Here is a 24,683-nt window from a genome sequence, read left to right as displayed (position 1 = left end):
GGTTGGGGTTAGGGTTAGGGTTAGGATTAGGGTTAGGGTTAGGGTTAGAGTTAGGGTTGGGTTAGGGTTAGGGTTAGAGGGTTAGGGTAAGGGTTAGGGTTAGAGTTAGGGTTGGTTGTATAATAAGGTCATGCAGAATAAGGCATTAATAAGTACTTAATAATGACTAATTAAGAGCCAATATGTTACTAATGTGCATGTTAATAAGCAACTGCTAATATCATGTGTTTAGAGTTATTTGGTTAGGGTTAGGGCTAGGGTTAGGGTTAGGATTAGGGTTAGGGTTAGAGGGTTAGGGTAAGGGTTAGGGTTGGGGTTGGGGTTAGGGTTAGGGTTAGGATTAGGGTTAGGATTAGGGTTAGGGTTAGGGTTAGAGTTAGGGTTGGTTGTATAATAAGGTCATGCAGATTAAGGTATTAATAAGTACTTAATAATGACTAATTAAGAGTCAATATGTTACTAATTTGCATGTTAATAAGCAACTACTAATCTCATGTGTTTAGAGTTATTTGGTTAGGGTTAGGACTAGGGTTAGGGTTAGGCTTAGGGTTAGGGTTAGAGGGTTAGAGGGTTAGGGTTAGGGTTAGGGTTGGGGTTGGGGTTGGGGTTAGGGTTAGGATTAGGATTAGGGTTAGGGTTAGGGATCGGGTTAGGGTTAAGGTTGGTTGTATAATAAAGTCATGCAGAATAAGGCATTAATAAGTACTTAATAATGACTAATTAAGAGCCAATATGTTACTAATTTGCATGTTAATAAGACACTAATTAATGATGGACATGTTCCCCATACTAAAGTGTTACCATGTTCGATAAAAACCTGATGGTATTGAGCTTGAACAACGTTGACATTTGATGTGATGTCAGCTCGTGTGATACAAATAGTGAAATATTAATGATGGATGATTTGTTTCATTCATCCAGCAAATGTCCTCCCACTGAGTACTTGAGTATGATGGCTAATAGTGGTGTCAGAAAAAAATAATTTTAGGATGAATTGCAATTCTTATTTGTACTGTTTCTTAATCGATAAAAAAAAAATAAAATTGTTTTTATTTTTTTCTCCAATGTGTTCTGTGCAGCCACTCAGGCAAATCATGTTATTGATGTAGAACAGGGGTGTCAAAGTCAAGAATGAGTGATCAATGGACCCCGGGATGATATTTGAATAGTATTAGAACCAGGCCCGCAGGCCACAGCCGCCTGCTGCTGTTTTGCACGCAACAATACTCCATCAGTGTTGGCGCTAAGAATTTTTCAAAATGGGTTTCCCAAGGACCCCATCAAGTCATAAAAATGGGGTCCCACAGTAATTTTTGCGGTCCCACTTTTTTTGTAAGCGTATATATATATAATCGGTACTATACCACCTCTAAAAAGTACTGGTTCATCCTTTATATATCTTGTTGGTCACAAAAAACATTCATGAAGTTTGGTTCTTTTATAAATGTATTATGGGTCTACTGAAAATGTGAGCAAATGTGCTGGGTCAAAAGTATACATACAGCTATGTTAATATTTGCTTACATGTCTCTTGGCAAGTTTCACTGCAATAAGGCGCTTTTGGTAGCCATCCAAAAGCTTCTGGCAAGCTTATAGTTGAATTTTTGACCACTCCTCTTGACAAAATTGGTGCAGTTCAGCTAAATGTGTCGGTTTTCTGACATGGACTTTTTTCTTCAGCATTGTCCACACTTTGGGACTTTGGGAAGGCCATTCTAAAACTTTAATTCTAGCCTGATTTAGCCATTCCTTTACCAATGTTTTACATACATATATACATATATACATATATATATATATATATATATATATATATATATATATATATATATATATATATATATATATATATATATATATATATATATATATATATACATATATCCATCCATCCATCCATTTTCTACCGCTTATTCCCTTTTGGGGTCGCGGGGGGCGCTGGAGCCTATCTCAGCTACAATCGGGCGGAAGGCGGGGTACACCCTGGACAAGTCGCCACCTCATCGCAGGGCCAACACAGATAGACAGACAACATTCACACTCACATTCACACACTAGGGCCAATTTAGTGTTGCCAATCAACCTATCCCCAGGTGCATGTCTTTGGAAGTGGGATATATATGTATATATATATATATATACGGCGTGGCGCAGTGGGAGAGTGGCCGTGCGCAACCCGAGGGTCCCTGGTTCAAACCCCACCTAGTACCAACCTCGTCATGTCCGTTGTGTCCTGAGCAAGACACTTCACCCTTGCTCCTGATGGGTGCTGGTAGCGCCTTGCATGGCAGCTCCCTCCATCAGTGTGTGAATGTGTGTGTGAATGGGTAAATGTGGAAGTAGTGTCAAAGCGCTTTGAGTACCTTGAAGGTAGAAAAGCGCTCTACAAGTACAACCCATATATATATATATATATATATATATATATATATATATATATATATATATATATATATATATATATATATATATATATATATATATATATACATAAATATATATATATATATACATAAATATATATATATATATATCAGCACCTCCAAGTCCGAGTCCATGGTTCTCGCCCGGAAAAGGGTGGAGTGCCATCTCCGGGTTGGGGAGGAGATCTTGCCCCAAGTGGAGGAGTTCAAGTACCTCGGAGTCTTGTTCACGAGTGGGGGAAGAGTGGATCGTGAGATCGACAGGCGGATCGGTGCGGCATCTTCAGTAATGCGGACGCTGTATCGATCCGTTGTGGTGAAGAAGGAGTTGAGCCGGAAGGCAAAGCTCTCAATTTACCCGTCGATCTACGTTCCCATCCTCACCTATGGTCATGAGCTTTGGGTTATGACCGAAAGGACAAGATCACGGGTACAAGCGGCCGAAATGAGTTTCCTCCGCCGGGTGGCGGGGCTCTCCCTTAGAGATAGGGTGAGAAGCTCTGCCATCCGGGAGGAGCTCAAAGTAAAGCCGCTGCTCCTCCACATGGAGAGGAGCCAGATGAGGTGGTTCGGGCATCTGGTCAGGATGCCACCAGAACGCCTCCCTAGGGAGGTGTTTAGGGCACGTCCCACCGGTAGGAGGAAGACCCAGGACACGTTGGGAAGACTATGTCTCCCGGCTGGCCTGGGAACGCCTCGGGGTCCCACAGGAAAAGCTGGACGAAGTGGCTGGGGAGAGGGAAGTCTGGGCTTCCCTGCTTAAGCTGCTGCCCCCGCGACCCGACCTCGGATAAGCGGAAGAAGATGGATGGATGGATGGATATATATATATATATATATATATATATATATATATATATATTTTATTATTGTATTTTTAATTGTTTTTTTATAATTATATATAAATATATATATACATATATATATATATATATATATATATATATATATACATATATATATATATATATATATATATATATATATATATATATATTTATTTATTTTTATTTTTGTTATTGTATTTTTTTATTGTTTTTTTATAATTATATATATATATATATATATATATATATACACATACATTATATAAAATAAAATAAGAATATATATATATATATATATATTTTTTTTTTTATTATTGTATTTTTTAATTGTTTTTTTATAATTATATATAAATATATATATACGTATATATATATATATATATATATATATATATATATATATATATATATATATATATATATATATATTATTATTGTATTTTTTAATTGTTTTTTATAATTTTATATATATATATATATATATATATATATATATATATATATATATATATATATATTTTATTATTATTATTATTTTTTAGTACTATTTTTTTTATTATTATTATTATTTTTGGATTTGTCCTGGCCAGCCACTCAGGCATATCATATTGTTGTTATAGATGTCCATATCTGATGTACAGTTGAAGTGTTGGATAATTCTCCTACGTTATTCATATTTGACTTTATTAAATGTTTGGGTGGTGGAATTTTATTAAACTAAACCAGTTTTCTTTTAAGTAATATAGAAATTGATCAGAGCTGCTTATCTGTTTCATGGAGGAATGCAGTTAATCATAGAACTGGCATCTAAAGTTATTAAAAAAGTTTTGATTTTTGAATCGAGAATCGCTTCGAATTGAGAATCGATGCTGAATGGAATCGTGTGCTGCTCACAGATCCCAAGCCCTAATGAAAAGTAAAACCAAAACAGGTTGTCCATAGTCCATTTCCACATTGTCCCGGTAGTTCATAAGCACATGTTGTCCGTCATTCCTTCAACATTCCACAGTTCACCACACCCATCAGAATCTTTTAATTAAAAAGGACATCTTTGCTGCAGCGCGTTTCCTCAACGACGTGCCAAAACCTTTTTGAGCCAGTCGCCATCTGCCGTCACGGCACATGGGGCCGGGGCCTCATCCCCGGCAAGCTGTGAGCGCTCGGAGCCAGCTCCAGAGAAGCAGACAGACGCTGAGAGAGAGGGTGAGAGGCAAGCTGAAAAATGTTTGAGTTTGGAATTTTTAACTCGTCGCAGTTTCACTTTTGGATGGGAATCAGTCCTTAATAAACTATACGTCCACTAGGGTTGTCAATAGGGGTTAAATGGTAAATGGGTTATACTTATATAGCGCTTTTCTACCTTCAAGGTACTCAAAGCGCTTTGGCACTATTTCCACATTCACCCGTTCACCCACATATGGCCGGAGCTGCCATGCTAGGCCCTAATTGTCAGGTTCAAACACTGATGACATTTATCAAACAAGACAAGAGGCAAATAATTAAACAGAGACAGAATTAAATATGGACTCAATATTGAGGAGAGTCGTCTGTACACTGTACCCTTGTACAGTATCTCAGCACGCTCTGCCAAAAGATTGCACGCCTCTTTCTGTTATTTTGGACCACCGCTGTTTCCAAAGGACAAAGGTCGCAAAAAGTTCGCAGACAAGGTCGTAAACAGTTCACAGACAAGGTCAGTTCAAAATGAGTTGAAAATATATCAAGCTGAATTTAAAAGCCAATGGTTAAATTAGAACCGCTGCATATGTGAACGCCTTCATACAGGATGTCGTCGTGGCTTGTGCAGCCCTTTGAGACACTTGTGATTGATTGATTGACTGATGAATACCACTTGTTGAAAGCATAAAACGAGAAAAGAAAGTAAACAATTGTGTTTCTAGCCTGTTAGCAAAGAAAGGGTTGGAATTGGGGGTTAAATCACCAAAAAATGATTCCTGGGCGCGGCGCCGCTGCTGCCCACTGCTCCCCTCACCTCCCAGGGGGTGAACAAGGGGATGGGTCAAATGCAGAGGACGCATTTCACCACACCTAGTGTGTGTGTGACAATCATTGGTACTTTAACTTAACTTTAACTTTACACATACAAACTGTAGCAGACAAAAAAGCACATTTAATAAAAAAACGTTATTATGGTCTTACCTTTACTTATAAATGCGCCGCTGTTGTGCTGGATTAATGAACCCCCTGACGGGTGTGTTATATCAACTAAAGCCCTCACTTCAACTTTCCACGTGCAAGATTGAATCTATTTAAAAAAGTGTAACCGAGGGTTTATAAATGTCGCCTATACTGTATGAAACTACAAAATAACAAAAACGGAGGCTCCAGTTTACACGAGGACCACTTTATTTACCTTCTTTCAAAAACCTCCGCAACGTGACATCACTTCCGCTCTTAGCGCCTTCAAAATAAGAGCTCAAGGCATATACTGTATAACAGCGCATAACAGGAACTTAACATCACAAAGAGGAAAGCCCATAAAAATAGGTTACAAACGTTATTTAATAAGAAGCCAAAAAGTGCAAAAACAATAATGTTCGTGTTGGAGGAGTTGTGAATTAGGTACACCTGCAGTCTGCAGGTGTACCTAATGTTGTGGCCCTGCAGTCATTCACAACTCCTCCAACACGAACATTATTGTTTTTGCACTTTTTGGCTTCTTATGAAATAACTTTTTTAAATAGATTCAATCTTGCACGTGGAAAGTTTAAGTGTGGGCTTTAGTTGATATAACACTCCCGTCAGGGGTTGCCGTGCATTCTACGGCGGGGGTGCAGGAGGCGAGCCTCAGCCAGTGCGTCTTTTGCAGCCGTTTTATGATCGCTCAGCACAAGAAATACGTTACACACATACAGTTGTTGACAAAATACACTGTACATTATATACCTCAGCTAACTAAACTATGGAAATGTATAATATAGTTCATATAGCAATACGGTCTCACTGCACGGCAGGCCAGCAGTTGGCCGAGTCCGTCCATGTTGAGGCACTGAGTGACGTGCCTCGACTGGCTGCTGTTCACCGCACCATCTCTTCTCAGTATTTGAACGCCAAATGTGAAAATTCAGCGATTTTGAATAAAAATAATCCAAAACTGGTGAAGTTAAATGGAAAATAACTTTATAGTATAATCACTGGATACATTTAACAATTTAATATATATGTTTTTCTTTTTACATTTTTTTTCTTTCCATGATGGCAGGTGAGGCCCTGCCTCACCTGCCTCTAGTGACTGCACGTCACTGAAATAACGTAACTAAGATATAGTATATGTTGGATTATAAAGTGGCTTTGAGCTCACTGTTAGGAATTATCTGCCAGTTTGTGGTAATTAGATCAGCGTTGCCAATGTACTTTAAATCTTAACCCAGGCAGGAAAATCAAATCCCACCGCGTACAAAATACCTTCCTTCTCTCCATCATCACGGCTAAACATGCACCGTGCTTCCCATGCCAGGAGTAAGTGATACAGTAAGTGCTCCAAATGGCTAAACTTTAAACCGTTCGAAAGGTCCAAAATCCCCCACAATCTTCCCTGAGCGGGTCTTAATGGGGGGGCTCGGTCTGTGTTTGAAGTGCCCCCAGGATAAAACTCTTAATGGTCATCATAAACTGTAATCCAGGGAGTTCCGCTCTTAATCCGTAAACGCCGTCCAGGAGAGTGTTCAGTGTCAGTGCGCCGCAATCCCATTTTATGGAGCGATATCGCTCCTGTTCGGAGTAATTATGTACGGCTCCTCATTGTCGGCTTATCATGCCGTGCGAAAGAAACGGAGGAATTTGAACAGGCAGATGGTGAGAAGCTTGCCTTTTTATTCAGCTGGCCATTTTTAAAGCACTTTTACTGTAGTTATAAGTGACGTTAAAGCCTTTACGGTGGCTAGTTAGAATCATCAAAGTGCATTAATAATCTCGCAATCTTTTATGATATGATAGATACTAGAAGAAAAAAAAAGTCTGTGGGGTATAGAGCGTTTTCTATTCGCCCTCCCGGTAACAGTTAGAGATGCAACCTCAGTAGAAGCATTTAAGTCCCATCTTAAAACTCATATTTATACACCGGCCTTTAAAGGGGAACATTATCACATTTTCAGAAGGGTTAAAACCATTAAAAATCAGTTCCCAGTGGCTTATTTTATTTTTCGAAGTTTTTTTTCAAAATTTTACTCATCACGCAATATCCCTAAAAAAAGCTTCAAAGTGCCTGATTTTAACCATCGTTATATACACCCGTCCATTTTCCTGTGACGTCACACAGTGATGCCAATACAAACAAACATGGCCGTTAGAACAGCAAGCTATAGCGACATTAGCTCAGATTCAGACTCGGATTTCAGCGGCTTAAGCGATTCAACAGATTACGCATGTATTGAAACGGATGGTTGTAGTGTGGAGGCGGGTAGCGAAAACGAAATTGAAGAAGAAACTGAAGCTATTGAGCCATATCGGTTTGAACCGTATGCAAGCGAAACCGACAAAAACGACACGACAGAGAAAGCGAGGACGAATTCGGCGATCGCCTTCTAACCAACGATTGGTATGTGTTTGTTTGGCATTAAAGGAAACTAACAACTATGAACTAGGTTTACAGCATATGAAATACATTTGGCAACAACATGCACTTTGAGAGTGCAGACAGCCCAGTTTTCATCAATTAATATATTCTGTAGACATACCCTCATCCGCTCTCTTTTCCTGAAAGCTGATCTGTCCAGTTTTGGAGTTAATGTCAGCAGGCCAGGGAAGCTAGGGCCGATATTCTTCTCTTGATCATCTTCGGGACGGTGTGAGCCAAGACATCCAGGGGGTTTAGCTTGCTCGTCTGCGGGAACAAACTGCCGCCATTGCTTGCCCTGCTACCGAGGTCCTTTGTCCCTAAATAGCTCACACACTCCGGCAGATTCAATGGGGGGTCTGGCGGCAGATTTCTTTGACTTTATCGTTGGAAATGCATCTGCTTTGAGTGTTGCAGGATATCCACACATTCTTGCCATCTCTGTCGTAGCATAGCTTTCGTCGGTAAAGTGTGCGGAACAAACGTCCAATTTCTTGCCACTTTCGCATCTTTGGGCCACTGGTGCGACTTGAATCCGTCCCTGTTCGTGTTGTTACACCCTCCGACAACACACCGACGAGGCATGATGTCTCCAAGGTACGGAAAACAGTCGAAAAAACGGAAAATAACAGAGCTGATTTGACTTGTGATGTCATCGCTCCGAGAGCGAATAATAGAAAGGTGTTTAATTCGCCAAAATTCACCCATTTAGAGTTCGAAAATCGGTTAAAAAAAATATATGGTCTTTTTTCTGCAACATCGCTTACATAGGTCTGGTGATAATGTTCCCCTTTAAATAGACCCCCCTTTTAGACCAGTTGATCTGCCGTCTCTTTTCTGCACAGCCCCCCTCTCTCCTGCGTGGAGAGGTTACTAGGTGACCACAGATGATGCACTAGCTGTTCAAAGTCGTGACCCGGGGTGGACCACTCATCTGTGCATCAGTTGGGGACGTCTCTGCACTGCTGACTCGTCTCCACTCAAGGTGATCTCCTGCTGGACCCACTATGGACTGGACTCTCACAATTAACTAGATCCACTCGACGTGCATTGCACCGGTCGCCCAAGGTTTCTCATTGTCATCCCATTGGGTTGAGTTTTTTCCTGCCCTGATGTGAGATCTGAGCCGAGGATGTCGTTGTGGCTTGTGCAGCCCTTTGAGACACTCGTTATTTAGGGCTAAATAAGTAAACATTGATTGATTGATCCAGGTCGTTGTCCATCCATTCATTTTCTAACGCTTGTCCCTTTCAGGGTCGCGGGGGGTGCTGGAGCCTATCTCAGCCGCATTCGGGCGGAAGGCGGGGTACGCCCTGGGGTACGCCCTGGACAAGTCGCCACCTCATCGCAGGGCCAACACAGATAGACACACAACATTCACACTCACACCCCCCGGAAACAACAACACCGTAACTGTGTATCGTGAAAAAACTCTAATAATTAAAGTTCCTTGGGTGAATAATGTAAACTCACTGCACCGGTATGTTTTAACGCTCTCATGGCGAGTTTACCGAGAGATATAAGTAAGAACTTTACACTACTTTATATTAAATATGGCAACAGTGGAGGATGAATGTCCCATAACAAGAAGATAGAGAAAAAGAAGCTTATCGACCATGATGTCGGCACGGACTACAAAGGCGGACACGCACACATTTTCAGGACTTATACAGATCCCAAATACAGATCAGCAGGTACCAGAAGGTAAGAAAAGTTGCTTTTGCATAATATTGCGAAACAAAGTGCCAGATAATATGTCTTACCTTATACACACACCATAATAATACTCCTATGTTGAAGCACAGTACAATCCATCAAGCGGCGCGGCTTCATAGCTTACCAAAGTCGTACTAAAGCGTTTTGAGTGTCGTGTGTAATGTTCTATATTTTCAATGGAACATATAAAATGTTGGTGTTGTTCACTTGAGTCATATTGCCATCATAGTGCAGTCTACACGTATCTCTTATGTTTGACTGCCATCTACTGTTCACACTTATCATTTCACATATATTTACATATATCCGTATTTAAGTGTTACTTCTTTATTTGCATAGTCATATTACAAAACAGCTAGTGTTCTTCCAATTGTAATCTTTTGGTTGTCTGCAAGTACTGTGTGCTAACCTTGACTTTAGGAATGTAAGGAGGACAGATACTCCTTTTTCCTTATCTGTTCCTGTGCCCAGCTGAGGAGGACAATGGGCATGTGTTTGGGCTGGAAAGAAAGACAACGAGGGTGGGGAGGGAGAGACACTTTATAGAAGAGAAGGTTTCCATATTTTAGATCAGACCATCTTAGCTGCGCGATTTAATGTTCTATGCTGGACTGGTCTCATTCTATTTCCAAGGCTTTGGAAATAAAGTTACAAAGTCTGTCTCTGGTGGTTCTTCTACTCAGCTGTACGTGTCACAAAGAGCTTGGGAGCGACCAGCAACTTGAATTCCCTGGGAGGAACAACTGGTCCAAACGCAACACCATGTACCAAATAAAATTGCCTCGCGGTCGTTTAGCAAAACCAGAATTCTAACGTACATTAGGCGCACCGGGTTATAAGGCGCACTGTCGAGTTTTGAGAAAAAAATATTTTAAGTGCGCCTTATAGTCCGGAAAATACGTCTCGGGCAACTTTCTTTCGACAACGGCAGGTCAACTCTGAATTATTCCCTCCTGATCCTCGTGCTTCCACACTCCTCCTGTTGGAGTTTGTAGTTGTTCGCCACGTCAGCCTGTCAGGCTCGTCGTTCCGCCTTCGCTCCTGGTTATTTTCCAGCCCTGATATTTTTGTCTTTGTTGTTTTGTACGAGGTGCTTATTTTTCATTTCATGCACGCCTCCCTTATTTTTGGACTTATCATGGCTTCTGCAATTAGAATAAATCCTTTTCAAATAAAAGCAGGGAGCGCAGTGCACAAGGGGTATACTTTGGGGGAATTGCTGCAAACCTTGGCAATAGAAAACAGGGTTTAATCAAAAACATATCTGGCTATGTTCACACTTCAGGTCAATTCTGATTTTGTTTGCCCATATGTGACATGTTTATGCTTTTTTTCATGTCAGTGTGAACAATTGAAATCCAGAACTTAGATCCAAATATTTCGTATGTGAATATAAAGTCGAAATGTAGAAACCGGGAGAAAGTCTTAGTCCTACGAACTCTTTAGAACAGACATTGACGCAAATGTCCCACGAATTGCGAGAGCCAAAATTCTTGTCGTCTTCCTCGTTAAGAAAATATTGACTCCAGTTCCACAAAACCGTCGAAATTGCCACAAATGCGCCAGAACTAAGACCAAGTCTCTTCCTTTTTTTATCGGATTTAACAAAAAATCGGAATTATGGATCAAACCCTTTCATTCAAAAATAGCCTATATTTATTTGATGTGTTATTGGCGCCTGAGCCTATTCAAGCTGCCATCTTTTCCGGGCTATAAGACTCAAATGTTTCCCCACGCTTTGAACCCTGTGCTTTGTACATTGCTACGGCTATTTTATAATTTTCACGGGCTTCGCAACCCACGAACAGATGTAGTCTCGTCACGTCAGACCAATGTGAATCAATAAAATTGTTTACATTAAATCAAACGCACTCACAAAATCATCCAGTCAGCCATTTAGTGCGTTATGCACTCACCCTCATCATAGAATATAATATAATAGAATAGAAAGTGCTTTATTGATCCCTGGGGGAAATTCAGCACCACAGTTCACTCACAATAGACAATAATAATAAATAATATAATATATATAATATATAATATATGAATAATATAAATATATTCTACATATATTTTACATTTAAGAAACGACAAAATGCACAATTTTATGTGTTATTGGCGCCTGAGCTTATTCAAGCTGCCATCTTTTCCGGGCTATAAGACTAAAAATTTTCCCCACGCTTTCAACCCTGTGCTTTGTACATTGCTACGGCTATATTATAATTTTCACGGGCTTCGCAACCCACGAACAGATTTAGTCTCGTCACGTCAGACCAATGTGAATCAATAAAATTGTTTACATTAAATCAAACGCACTCACAAAATCATCCAGTCAGCCATTTAGTGCGTTATGCACTCACCCTCATCATAGAATATAATATAATAGAAAAGAAAGTACTTTATTGATCCCTGGGGGAAATTCAGGACCACAGTTCACTCACAATAGACAATAATAATAATAAATAATATAATATATATAATATATAATATATGAATAATATAAATATATTCTACATATATTTTACATTTAAGAAACGACAAAATGCACAAGACGCAGCCCCGAAGCCCAAAACCAGCCAATGTTCATTTTTTGTGTTATTGGCGCCTGAGCCTATTCAAACTGCCATCTTTTCCGGGCTATAAGACTCAAATTTTTCCCCACGCTTTGAACCCTGTGCTTTGTACATTGCTACGGCTATATTATAATTTCCACGGGCTTCGCAACCCGCGAACAGATTTAGTCTCGTCACGTCAGACCAATGTGAATCAATAAAATTGTTTACATTAAATCAAACGCACTCACAAAATCATCCAGTCAGCCATTTAGTGCGTTATGCACTCACCCTCATCATAGAATATAATATAATAGAAAAGAAAGTGCTTTATTGATCCCTGGGGGAAATTCAGCACCACAGTTCACTCACAATAGACAATAATAATAATAAATAATATAATATATATAATATATAATATATGAATAATATAAATATATTCTACATATATTTTACATTTAAGAAACAACAAAATGCACAAGACGCAGCCCCGAAGCCCAAAACCAGCCAATGTTTATTTTATGTGTTATTGGCGCCTGAGCCTATTCAAGCTGCCATCTTTTCCGGGCTATAAGACTCAAATTTTTCCCCACGCTTTGAACCCTGTGCTTTGTACATTGCTACGGCTATATTATAATTTTCACGGGCTTCGCAACCCGCGAACAGATTTAGTCTCGTCACATCAGACCAATGTGAATCAATAAAATTGTTTACATTAAATCAAACGCACGCACAAAATCATCCAGTCAGCCATTTAGTGCGTTATGCACTCACCCTCATCATAGAATATAATAGAATAGAATAGAAAGTGCTAAATATATTCTACATATATTTTACATTTAAGAAACGACAAAATGCACAAGACGCAGCCCCGAAGCCCAAAACCCACCACCATTAACGGTAAGAAGATCACCTCCGCGGTTTCAGCGGAGGGAGGCAAAGTACGAAGACCGCGCTCAATGACTTCTGCGGTAGGCTACTGTATTTGTGAATTATATTTATATAGCGCTTTTCTCTCGTGACTCAAAGCACTTTTACATAGTGAAACCCAATATCTAAGTTACATTTTCAAACCAGTGTGGGTGGCACTGGGAGCAGGTGGGTAAAGTGTCTTGCCCAAGGACACGACGGCAGTGACTAGGTCGGCAGAAGCGGGGATCGAACCTGGAACCCTCAAGTTGCTGGCACGGCCACTCTACCAACCGAGCTATACCAGACACTGTATTTTGTTAAATTTGTGAATGAACACAAGTATTTGTGTGAATATTTCAGGTTCCATTGTGTTCACCTGTGTCTTATAGACTTGTGCGACCACTATACAGTTAAACCTGTGTATAGTGACCACTCAAGGGAAGCAAAGAAAGTGGCCGCTATAGACAGGTGGCCACTATACGCAGGTTGGCCGCCAATTTGAATTTCCGTACATGTTGACCGTTTAACAATTACGCTTACACGTGCGTGTGCATGTATCCGGAATCGTAGTAAACCGTTCCTAAAATACAGTTTTTCAAGCTTCCTAAGCTTGAACGGTGCTTTTGAATTTGAGCCTGCACATTGTTGCTCACGTGAATAGGATGCGGTTTTTCTATTCATGCCATTCAGTTGGGATTAGTCAACTGCACAAAGCTTCGACTTGCCGAGTCCCGGCGCGGATGCATGGTCTGCTGGCTGCTCCCGACGTCCCCGGTCGGTATCCCGTTGCGGCCACCGCAAATCCCGCTGAAGAAATGACATTTCACTGACTGTGGTATGGCAAATGATGATATCGGTGGCCACCATATGGAGTCAAAAACTGTTTGGGGATGCAACATGAGAGACCACTGGTTACATTACACAGGTGGCCGCTATGGACAAGGTATATAACACCACCGTATATTACAGACGATAAAGCGCACTGAAAATATATTTTTTTTCTCAAAACTCGACAGTGCGCCTTATAACCCTGTGAGCCTAATGTACGGAATAAATCTGGTTTTGCTTACCGACCTTGAAGCTATTTTATTAGGTACACATTTTACCATGAATTGATTAACGTGGACCCCGACTTAAACAAGTTGAAAAACGTATTCGGGTGTTACCATTTAGTGGTCAATTGTACGGAATATGTACTGTACTGTGCAATCCACTAATAGAAGTTTCAATCAATCACATGGTGTAATGATAAGTGTGACCAGTAGATGGCAGTCAAACATAACATATATGTGTATGCTGCACGATGATGGTAGTAATATGACTCAAGTGAAACAACACCAACATTTTATATGTTCCATTGAAAATATGGAATGTTACACACGGCGCTCAAAGATCTATCAACATGTTTTAGTACGACTTTGGTAAGCCATGGAGCCGCACCGCTTGATGTGCTTCAACATAGGAGTATTATTATGGTGTGTGTATAAGGTAAGACATTATCTGGTGTTTTTTTTCGCAATATTATGCAAAAGCAACTTTTCTTCCCTCCTGGTGCCTGCTGATCTGTATTTGGGATCTGTATAAATCCGGAAAAATTGTGCGCTTCCGCCTTTGTAGTCCGTGCCGACATCATGGTCGATAAGCTTCTTCTTTTTCTCTATCTTCTTGTTATGGGACATTCATCGTCCGCTGTTGCCATTTCTAATATAAAGTAGTGTAAAGTTCTTACTTATATCCGTCAGTAAACTCACCATGAAAGCGCTAAAACTTACCGGTGTAGTGAGTTTACATTATTCACCCAAGGAACTTTAGTTATGAGAGAGTTCCAGTCAGGCATTTTTTCACGGGAAACATTTCCGGTGTTGTTGTTTCCGAATGTTTCCGGAACAGTTAGCTCCATCTTTTGACACTTCTTCCACACCCGTCCTTACACGCTACACCGCTACAACAAAGATGACAGGGGTGAGCCACGTAAATAAGACCGCCTACCAAACGTCGCATCCGGAAGCGACTGTCAGAAAGCGGCTTGAAGATGATCTGTAAAATATCATCTATGCAACATTTTGACCAAAGAACTACCATTACATGTTATGTAGACCACAAGGAAGTGTTTTCCATTTAGAAAATAATAATAATAATATGACTCATTTAATGCGCCCTTCACCTTGTATATCCATCCATCCATTTTCTACCGCTTATTCCTTTCGGGGTCGCGGGGGGCGCTGGAGCCTATCTCAGCTACAATCAGGCGGAAGGCGGGGTACACCCTGGACAAGTCGCCATCTCATCGCAGGGCCAACACAGATAGACAGACAACATTCACACTCACATTCACACACTAGGGCCAATTTAGTGTTGCCAATCAACCTATCCCCAGGTGCATGTCTTTGGAGGTGGGAGGAAGCCGGAGTACCCGGAGGGAACCCACGCAGTCACGGGGAGAACATGCAAACTCCACACAGAAAGATCCCGAGGATTAAACCCCAGACTACTCAGGAACTTTGTATTGTGAGGCAGATGCACTAACCCTTTTCCACCGTGCTGCCCATTTTTATTTTCATTTCTAATATAAAGTAGTGTAAAGTTCTTACTTATATCCGTCAGTAAACTCGCCATGAAAGCGCTAAAACATACCGGTGTAGTGAGTATACATTATTCACCCAAGAAACTTTAGTTATGAGAGAGTTCCAGTCAGACGGTTTTTCACGGGAAACATTTCCGGTGTTGTTGTTTCCGAATGTTTCCGGAACAGTTAGCTCCATCTTTTGACACTTCTTCCACTTCCGTCCTTGCACGCTACACCGCTACAACAAAGATGACGGGGGTGAGCCACGTAAATAAGACCACCTACCAAACGTCGCATCCGGAAGCGACTGTCAGAAATCGGCTCTAAGATGATCTGTAAAACATCATCTATGCAACATTTTGACCAAAGAACCACCATTTCATGTCATGTAGACCACAAGGAAGTTTTTTCCATTTAGAAAATAATAATAATAATATGACTCATTTAATGTGCCCTTCACCTTGTATATCCATCCATCCATTTTCTACCGCTTATTCCTTTCGGGGTCGCGGGGGGCGCTGGAGCCTATCTCAGCTACAATCAGGCGGAAGGCGGTGTACACCCTGGACAAGTCGCCACCTCATCGCAGGGCCAACACAGATAGACAGACAACATTCACACTCACATTCACACACTAGGGCCAATTTAGTGTTGCCAATCAACCTATCCCCAGGTGCATGTCTTTGGAGGTGGGAGGAAGCCGGAGTACCCGGAGGGAACCCACGCAGTCACGGGGAGAACATGCAAACTCCACACAGAAAGATCCCGAGCCCGGGATTAAAACCCAGACTACTCAGGACCTTCGTATTGTGAGGCAGATGCACTAACCCCTCTTCCACCGTGCTGCCCATTTTTATTTTAATTTCTAATATAAAGTAGTGTAAAGTTCTTACTTATATCCGTCAGTAAACTCGCCATGAAAGCGCTAAAACATACCGGTGTAGTGAGTTTACATTATTCACCCAAGGAACTTTATTTATGAGAGAGTTCCGGTCAGACGACTTTTCACGGGAAACATTTCCGGTGTTGTTGTTTCCGAATGTTTCCGGAACGGTTAGCTCCATCTTTTGACACTTCTTCCACCCCCGTCCTTGCACGCTACACCGCTACAACAAAGATGACGGGGGTGAGCCACGTAAATAAGACCGCCTACCAAACGTCGCATCCGGAAGCGACTGTCAGAAATCGGCTCTAAGATGATCTGTAAAACATCATCTATGCAACATTTTGACCAAAGAACCACCATTACATGTTATGTAGACCACAAGGAAGTGTTTTCCATTTAGAAAATAATAATAATAATATGACTCATTTAATGCGCCCTTCACCTTGTATATCCATCCATCCATTTTCTACCGCTTATTCCTTTCGGGGTCGCGGGGGGCGCTGGAGCCTATCTCAGCTACAATTAGGCGGAAGGCGGGGTACACCCTGGACAAGTCGCCACCTCATCGCAGGGCCAACACAGATAGACAGACAACATTCACACTCACATTCACACACTAGGGCCAATTTAGTGTTGCCAATCAACCTATCCCCAGGTGCATGTCTTTGGAGGTGGGAGGAACCGGAGTACCCGGAGGGAACCCACGCAGTCACGGGGAGAACATGCAAACTCCACACAGAAAGATCCCGAGCCTGGGATTGAACCCAAGACTACTCAGGACCTTCGTATTGTGAGGCAGATGCACTAACCCCCTCTTTATTTTCATTTCTAATATAAAGTAGAGTAAAGTTCTTACTTATATCTGTCAGTAAACTCGCCATGAAAGCGCTAAAACATACCGGTGTAGTGAGTTTACATTATTCACCCAAGGAACTTTAGTTGTGAGAGAGTTCCTGTCCGAAACATTTCCGGTGTTGTTGTTTCTGAATGTTTCCGGAACGGTTAGCCCCATCTTTTGACACTTCTTCCACTCCCATCCTTGCACGCTACACCGCTACAACAAAGATGACGGGGTTGAGCCACGTAAATAAGACCGCCTACCAAACGGCGCATCCGGAAGCGACTGTCAGAAATCGGCTCTAAGATGATCTGTAAAACATCATCTATGCAACATTTTGACCAAAGAACCACCATTACATGTTATGTAGACCACAAGGAAGTGTTTTACATTTAGAAAAAAATAATAATAATATGACTCACTTAATGCGCCCTTCACCTTGTATATGAAAAAAGCTGAAAAATAGACCATTCATCGGCAGTGTGCCTTATAATCCGGTGCGCCCTATGGCATACTTGCCAACCTTGAGACCTCCAATTTCGGGAGGTGGGGGTTGGGGGCGTGGTCGGGGGTGGGGCGGGGCGTGGTTGGGGGCGTGGTTAAGAGGGGAGGAGTATATTGACAGCTAGAATTCACCAAGTCAAGTATTTCATATATATATATATATATATATATATATATATATATATATATATATATATATATATATATATATATATAGATATCTACATTCTGAAAATATGGAAACAAAACTGTCTTTAGATAATTGATACTTCAAACTTGCATAAATAAATATTAAGGAATACAACATAACTTGGCTTCTGAGAGTTTCAAAATGTAATGAATAAAATGCTAAAGTTGTTGATAAACAAGCAATTATTTTAATAATTAAATATGGTCTTTTTAAATGAATTATTATGATAATTTAAAATCAATTATTTCAAATATGTTTATTTTAATGTATAATTCTATGGCTGGATGTAATAAGGAGTCACAAAAAAATACAAATAAAAATACAATTAATTTTGATATTTTTAGCAAAATATAGTAAAAATTTATTTATTTATTTTTTTTTTTAATTAATAAATATATTTATTTTTAGGTAAGATAAACATAATAATACAATTTATCTCTAGTCTGGATGATTTAGTTTTTGTCACCCTGTTGTCCTCCCGTCATGAAAAAAGGCTGTCCTCACTCAGGTCCGCATGGAGCTGGAGGGGGCGTGGCTTCCAGCTCCTGCGGAAAATCGGGAGATTTTCAGGAAAATATTTGTCCCGGGAGGTTTTCGAGAGAGGCGCTGAATTTCGGGAGTCTCCCGGAAAATTCGGGAGGGTTGGCAAGTATGCCCTATGGTCCGGAAAATACGGTAAATCTGACGTGTACTCCACTGATTCCAAAGTAAGTCGGCCAACTTGAAATCAGACTGAAAATGTTGTCTACCCAGCTGTTTTGTCGATGGTTGAAAGTCACCGTGCACTGGAAGCAGTGAGCAGTGAAGGTAATTCTCCGGGTCAAGGTGATTTGTCGTGCTGAGCCACTTTTTTTTTACCTCCGGTTTATGGGCGTTCACCAGCCTGACAGCCCTCAGCAATGCCACGGTTTCCTGGCTGCGCTTCATAATTGATGAAGGTGCAGGAAATGTTGGGATTCGATCCTGCCAGACTTCTCCTGTGTTTTAAGTCTCTGGGAGATGCAGGTGGGAACGCGGTTCGTTGTCGCGCTTTTTTACCCCGATTAGAATTGCTCGTCATCGTCTTTCAGTCGTCATTCCTACATTGAATTGAAGCTGAAGGTGTCGACTTGAAATGTGTATCCGTCTCATTTTCCAACTCAAATAGAAATGATCCATCAAAGACACTGACACATTGTGACAACCACGCACTATAGCAGGGGTGCTCACACTTTTTCTGCAGGCGAGCTACTTTTCAATTGATCAAGTCGTGGGGATCTACCTCATTCATATATATAATTTATATTTACTTATTTATGAAATATATGTTTTTGTTAACAAGTTAAAGGTGTTTAATGATAATGCAAGCATGTTTAACACATATTGTTAATATTGTTAACAAGTTAAAGGTGTTTAATGATAATGCAAGCATGTTTAACACATATTGTTAATATTGTTAATACATTAAAGGTGTTTAATGATAATACAAGTATGTTTAATACATATAGTTAATATTGTTAACAAGTTAAAGGTGTTTAAAGATAATGCAAGCATTTTTAACACATATAGTTAATATTGTTAACAAGTTAAAGGGGGTTAAAAATAATACAAGCATGTTTAACACAAATAGTTAATATTGTTAACAACTTAAAGGTGGTTAAAGATAAAACAAGCATGTTTAACACATATAGTTAATATTGTTAACAAGTTAAAGGTGGTTAAAGATAATACAAGCATGTTTAACACATATAGTTAATATTGTTAACAAGGTTAAAGATAATACAAGCATGTTTAACACATATAGTTAATATTGTTAACAAGTTAAAGGTGGTTAAAGATAAAACAAGCATGTTTAACACATATAGTTAATATTGTTAACAAGTTAAAGGTGGTTAAAGATAATACAAGCATGTTTAACACATATAGTTAATATTGTTAACAAGGTTAAAGATAATACAAGCATGTTTAACACATATAGTTAATATTGTTAACAAGTTAAAGGTGTTTAAAGATAATACAAGCATGTTTAACACATATAGATTCCTTTCTTTCATGAAGACAAGAATATAAGTTGGTGTATTACCTGATTGTGATGACTTGCATTGATTGGAATCAGACAGTGGTGATGATAAAAACAAGTCCTCCTTTCTGTCCAATACCACATGAAAGTGGTTGGTTTTTGGCATCTTATTTGTCCAGCTTCCGTACTCCTTTGTATACACTTTACAAGAAATACATTGTCGGCAAACTCCGTAGCTTGCTAGCTTGTGCACGCCAGCTTTCTGAGACTCTTATTTTGGTAGCGCAGGCAGGATGAAGCAGAGCTTTTATTGTGCAACTGTGCAGTCGGTCTTTGGAGTTTTGACGACAGGTACAGCGCCAGAGTCTGTTGAAATAAAGTGTTTCTCGCCTTCCAGTCGGTAATTTTAATGAGCTGGCAGCAGCCAGCGTCATCTCAGAAGACCCTCGGGTGCCGTGAATGTCAATCAAGTGACGAAAGTGACGTCATAGTGAAGATTTATGATCGCTCATTTTTAGGACTATTTTTTTAATGCCTGGCTGGTGATCGACTGACACACCCTCCGAGATCGACCGGTAGATCGCGATCGACGTAATGAGCACGCCTGCACTATAGGGTCGGTTGTCACAATCTTGTTTTTATGGAGAAGAATATTTACCCGAATGCAGCTGAGATAGGCACCAGCACCCAACGCAACCCCAAAAGGGACAAGCGGTAGAAAATGGATGGGATGGATGTCACAGAACCAAATAAACTAGTATGCAAAAATACCACTGTACAGTCGTGGTCAAAACATTACATACACTTGTAAAGAACATAATGTCATGGCTGTCTTGAGTTTCCAATAATTTCTACAAGTCTTATTTTGTTGATAGAGTGATTGGAGCACATACTTGTTGGTCACAAAAAACGTTCATTGGAGGAGAAAAGGTGAGGCCTTTAATCCCAGGAACATCATGCCTACCGTCAAGAATGGTGGTGGTGGTATTATGCGCTGGGCCTGTTTTGCTGCCAATGGAACTGGTGCTTTACAGAGAGTAAATGGGACAATGAAAAAGGAGGATAACCTCCAAATTCTTCAGGACAACCTAAAATGATCAGCCCGGAGGTTGGGTCTTGGGCGCAGTTGGGTGTTCCAACAGGACAATGACCACAGACACGCGTCAAAAGTGGTAAAGGAATGGCTAAATCAGGCTAGAATTAAGGTTTTAGAATGGCCTTCCCAAAGTCCTGACTCAAACATGTGGACAATGCTGAAGAAACAAGTCCATGTCAGAAAATGTAGCTGAACTGCACCAATTTTGTCAAAAGGGGTGGTCAAAAATGTCTGTGTGTGTGGAAAGTTAAAAAGGACAGTAGCTTGTTGTTGTTGTTGTTTTGACTCATTGACATCAAATTAAGTTTTTGAATCGAGCTTTCCCTTCGCACCTTTTAAGGGTAACGATATTATTTTGTTTTAAACTTATTGTGTAAATACGAACTGAGTATTTACAAGCTGTCTCTCATGGACACACACCTGTTGTTGTTGACTTTGGACTGACTATCGGCTGCACAACATCAAGGCCGCGGAACAGAGACACGCGGCACACATGCATCCACAAATAAATATACGCCACACACACATACCCCACACCCAATCCAACGCCCTTGACGCAAATCCCATAGGGGCGATGGACGGATGGGCCGCACCTGAAGAGCTGCAGCCTGCCACCATGGCCCCCCCACTCCCTCCCCTCTGTTGCGAGATATCTCGAGATGTACGTTGTAATGTGTATATATTTTAATTTTCCTGAGGGAACTCTCCTGAAGGAATCAATAAAGTGCTATCTATCTATCTCTGTATATGTGCTTTGCTATGGAGGTTTTTTTCCCACTCCAGACCCAAGCGTTGACCCTTTTCCCATCTTTTACGGGGCGCCTTGTGGCGACCCATCAGCGTTCCTGTTCTGAAACCCTGTACACTGTTTGTTAGTCTAATCTTGGACGGGTTTGTGCTGAAAACAAAGTTCCGTTGTACTTGTGCAATGACCATAAAGACCTACCTACCTACCTACCCGACATTCTCTAGTTTCTCCGTGTTTACCAACTGCCGCCCACCTATTTTGTTAGAATAATCAAAGCCGATTACCCAGAATTGTTTATTCATCGCTTCACTTTTAATCGAAACAACTGTTTCCACAAAATGACAAGACAACTGCACTGAAAACTAACCCCCTCAAGTACTGAAAGGGACAACGTGACTCATATTCACCTCAACAGGAATAAAAACGAAAACAACAAAGTAGCGCTGATAAAACAGTTATGTCATGAATCTCCCGGGAAATACTCTTTAATCTTCCTTTTCTGTGGCAAAGCTTTGCTCTTTGTAGTGCGCTTCTGCTGAACTGAAGGAACGGTACAACGCCAAAGCAAAGATGAAGTGCAGCCAATAACGCTCATCATAGAAAAATATGATGGAATTAGCATTAAAGATAGCGCGCTAGCTTGCTTGTCTGGGAAAAGAGCAGGTTGTGCCGTTGTCAGTCATGGTTTTAAGTCATTTTTAATTAAAAACTATATTACTAACCATTTGGAATTTTACTGCGGTTTATCATTCTGGAAGGGGCGTGGCCCGGGGGCCTGCAGCGGAACGGGGTGTGTCAGGACCGGCCTCGAAGACAGCGACAGGTGCGCAGATGGCCCAGGTGGGCCTTGTTAGTGTGGAGGATGCATATATGTTTAAGAGTTATTTCCTTTTGCATAGCCATGTCCATGTTTCCTTTGTATATTCTACCAGTTGATTTAGACATTTCAGATGCCTGGCTAGTGTCTTCACTCTTGGAATGTGAAATACAACACCCACGCTTTCCTTATCAGTGTTGCGAGGGGGAGAGATGGTGGTTTTCTTTGTGTGCAAAGGAGTTGGCTTTTCCGTTTGGATGTCAGATCAAATAGAGTAGCCGATATGAATGTATTGGTTAAACTGATCTCCTAAAGCTTTAGTAAAACTTGAAAATATTCCAATTTTGTCTTGATGGTCCTTCTTACTCAGCATATATATCATCGAAAGAACTTCGGATTGACCAGTGCGCTTAGATTCCCTGGGAGGAAGAACTGGTCCGACGCACCATTAGCTAATCACCTGTCGCCTTTATTAGGAGCAGCCGTGATGAAACGAGTAGTTGTATTTGGAGGTGCTGTTGAGAGACACGGACGCAGAAAAGACACTGCTGAAAAGCAAAAGACTTTGCACCATTGGGTAAAAAATAAAACAGTGTTATACCCAGAATTCCGGGCTCTCCTGGCAGTGTGTGGTGGTCTGAGGAACCCACTAGAGGGCAACCTCTACAATCATTAAGAGTAAAAGTACCCTTTTTCGACATAACGGAATCATAAGCAAAGACGGTCAAAATAGGAACAGAAAGAAAACTCACCCTGGCGACCCTGTTGGCAACTTCCCGACCGACCATGAGGCCCTGGACAAATGTTCGTGCGGCAATCAAGGCCCTGGTGACCTGAGCCTTCAGTTTCCTGGGCACGTCTCCAAAGGGCTTGAGTTGATCCGAGTATTTGCTGACACATTCCAGGTAATCGTCCGTGAAGTGGTACTGGGAGTTCAACAGCTGGAACATCCGCTCCAGCAGCCTGGACCAGAAGTCGTTGAGCATCTCCTCCAGGTTGACGTTGCCCCCCGTGTAGTAGCGCTTCAACTCCGTGAACAGGTCCTGGAACACCTCCGAGTTCTTCATGTAAAGCTTCCCAAAGGTCCTTGTGAACATGCTGCTCAGAGACCTCTCGGAATTGTCCAGGAGCTCCAAGAAAAATTCTGTAAGGGATTGACGTGACAGAGGAACAAGTGTCAGGAAAAAACGGGGTTACTTAATAACGCCGTTACTTTTACTAGTCACGAATAATCTAAGTACAAAACCCAAAACCAGTGAATTTGGCACGTTGTGTAATTCGTTAAAAAAAAAAGAATACAATGATTTGCAAATCCTTTTCAACTTATATTCAATTGAATAGACTGCAAAGACAATATATTTAATGTTCAAACTGAAACACTTAATTTTTTTGCCAAATAATCATTAATTTAATGGCAGCAAAACATTGCAAAAAAGTTGGCACAGGGGCATTTTTACCACTGTGTTACATGGCCTTTCCTTTTAACACCACATTTTTGCAGCTTTTCAGCTGGAATTATTTCCCATTCTTGCTTGATGTACAGCTTAAGTTGTTCAACAGTATTTTAGGCTTCATAATGCGCCACACATTTTCAATGGGAGACAGGTCCAGACTTAGAGGCAGGCCAGTCTAGAACCCGCACTCTTTTACTATGAAGCCACGCTGTTGAAACATGTGGCTTAGCATTGTGTTGCTGAAATAAGCAGGGGCGTCCATGATAACGTTGCTTGGATGGCAATATGTGCTGCTCCAAAACCTGTATGTACCTTTCAGCATTAATAGTCCCTTCACAGATGTGTAAGTTACCCATGCCTTGGGCACTAATACACCCCCATACCATCACAAATGCTGGCTTTTCAACTTTTCGCCTATAACAATCCTGATGGTTCTTTTCCTCTTTGTTCCGGAGGACACGACGTCCACAGTTTCCAAAAACAATTTGAAATGCGGACTCGTCAGACCACAGAACACTTTACCACCTTGCATCAGTCCATCTTAGATGAGCTCGGGCCCAGCGAAGCCGGCAGCTTTTC

At 40.9% G+C, this 24,683-nt stretch overlaps 1 protein-coding gene across 1 annotated transcript in view; it reads right to left on the bottom strand.

Moving 5' to 3' along the window:
* gpc6a (glypican 6a) overlaps window positions 1-24,683 on the bottom strand; it is a 417,616-nt gene that overhangs the window by 160,568 nt on the left and 232,365 nt on the right. Inside the window, exon 3 of the mRNA XM_061974738.2 lies at window positions 23,403-23,794. Coding sequence (XP_061830722.1) covers window positions 23,403-23,794 — 392 coding nt within the window. The remainder of the gene's footprint in view (window positions 1-23,402; window positions 23,795-24,683) is intronic.

Source organism: Nerophis lumbriciformis, linkage group LG15 (assembly GCF_033978685.3).
Source record: "Nerophis lumbriciformis linkage group LG15, RoL_Nlum_v2.1, whole genome shotgun sequence".
Taxonomy (NCBI): domain Eukaryota; kingdom Metazoa; phylum Chordata; class Actinopteri; order Syngnathiformes; family Syngnathidae; genus Nerophis; species Nerophis lumbriciformis.
The sequence above is the reverse complement of the archived record's forward strand: the minus strand, read 5'-3'. Positions and strand labels throughout refer to the sequence as shown.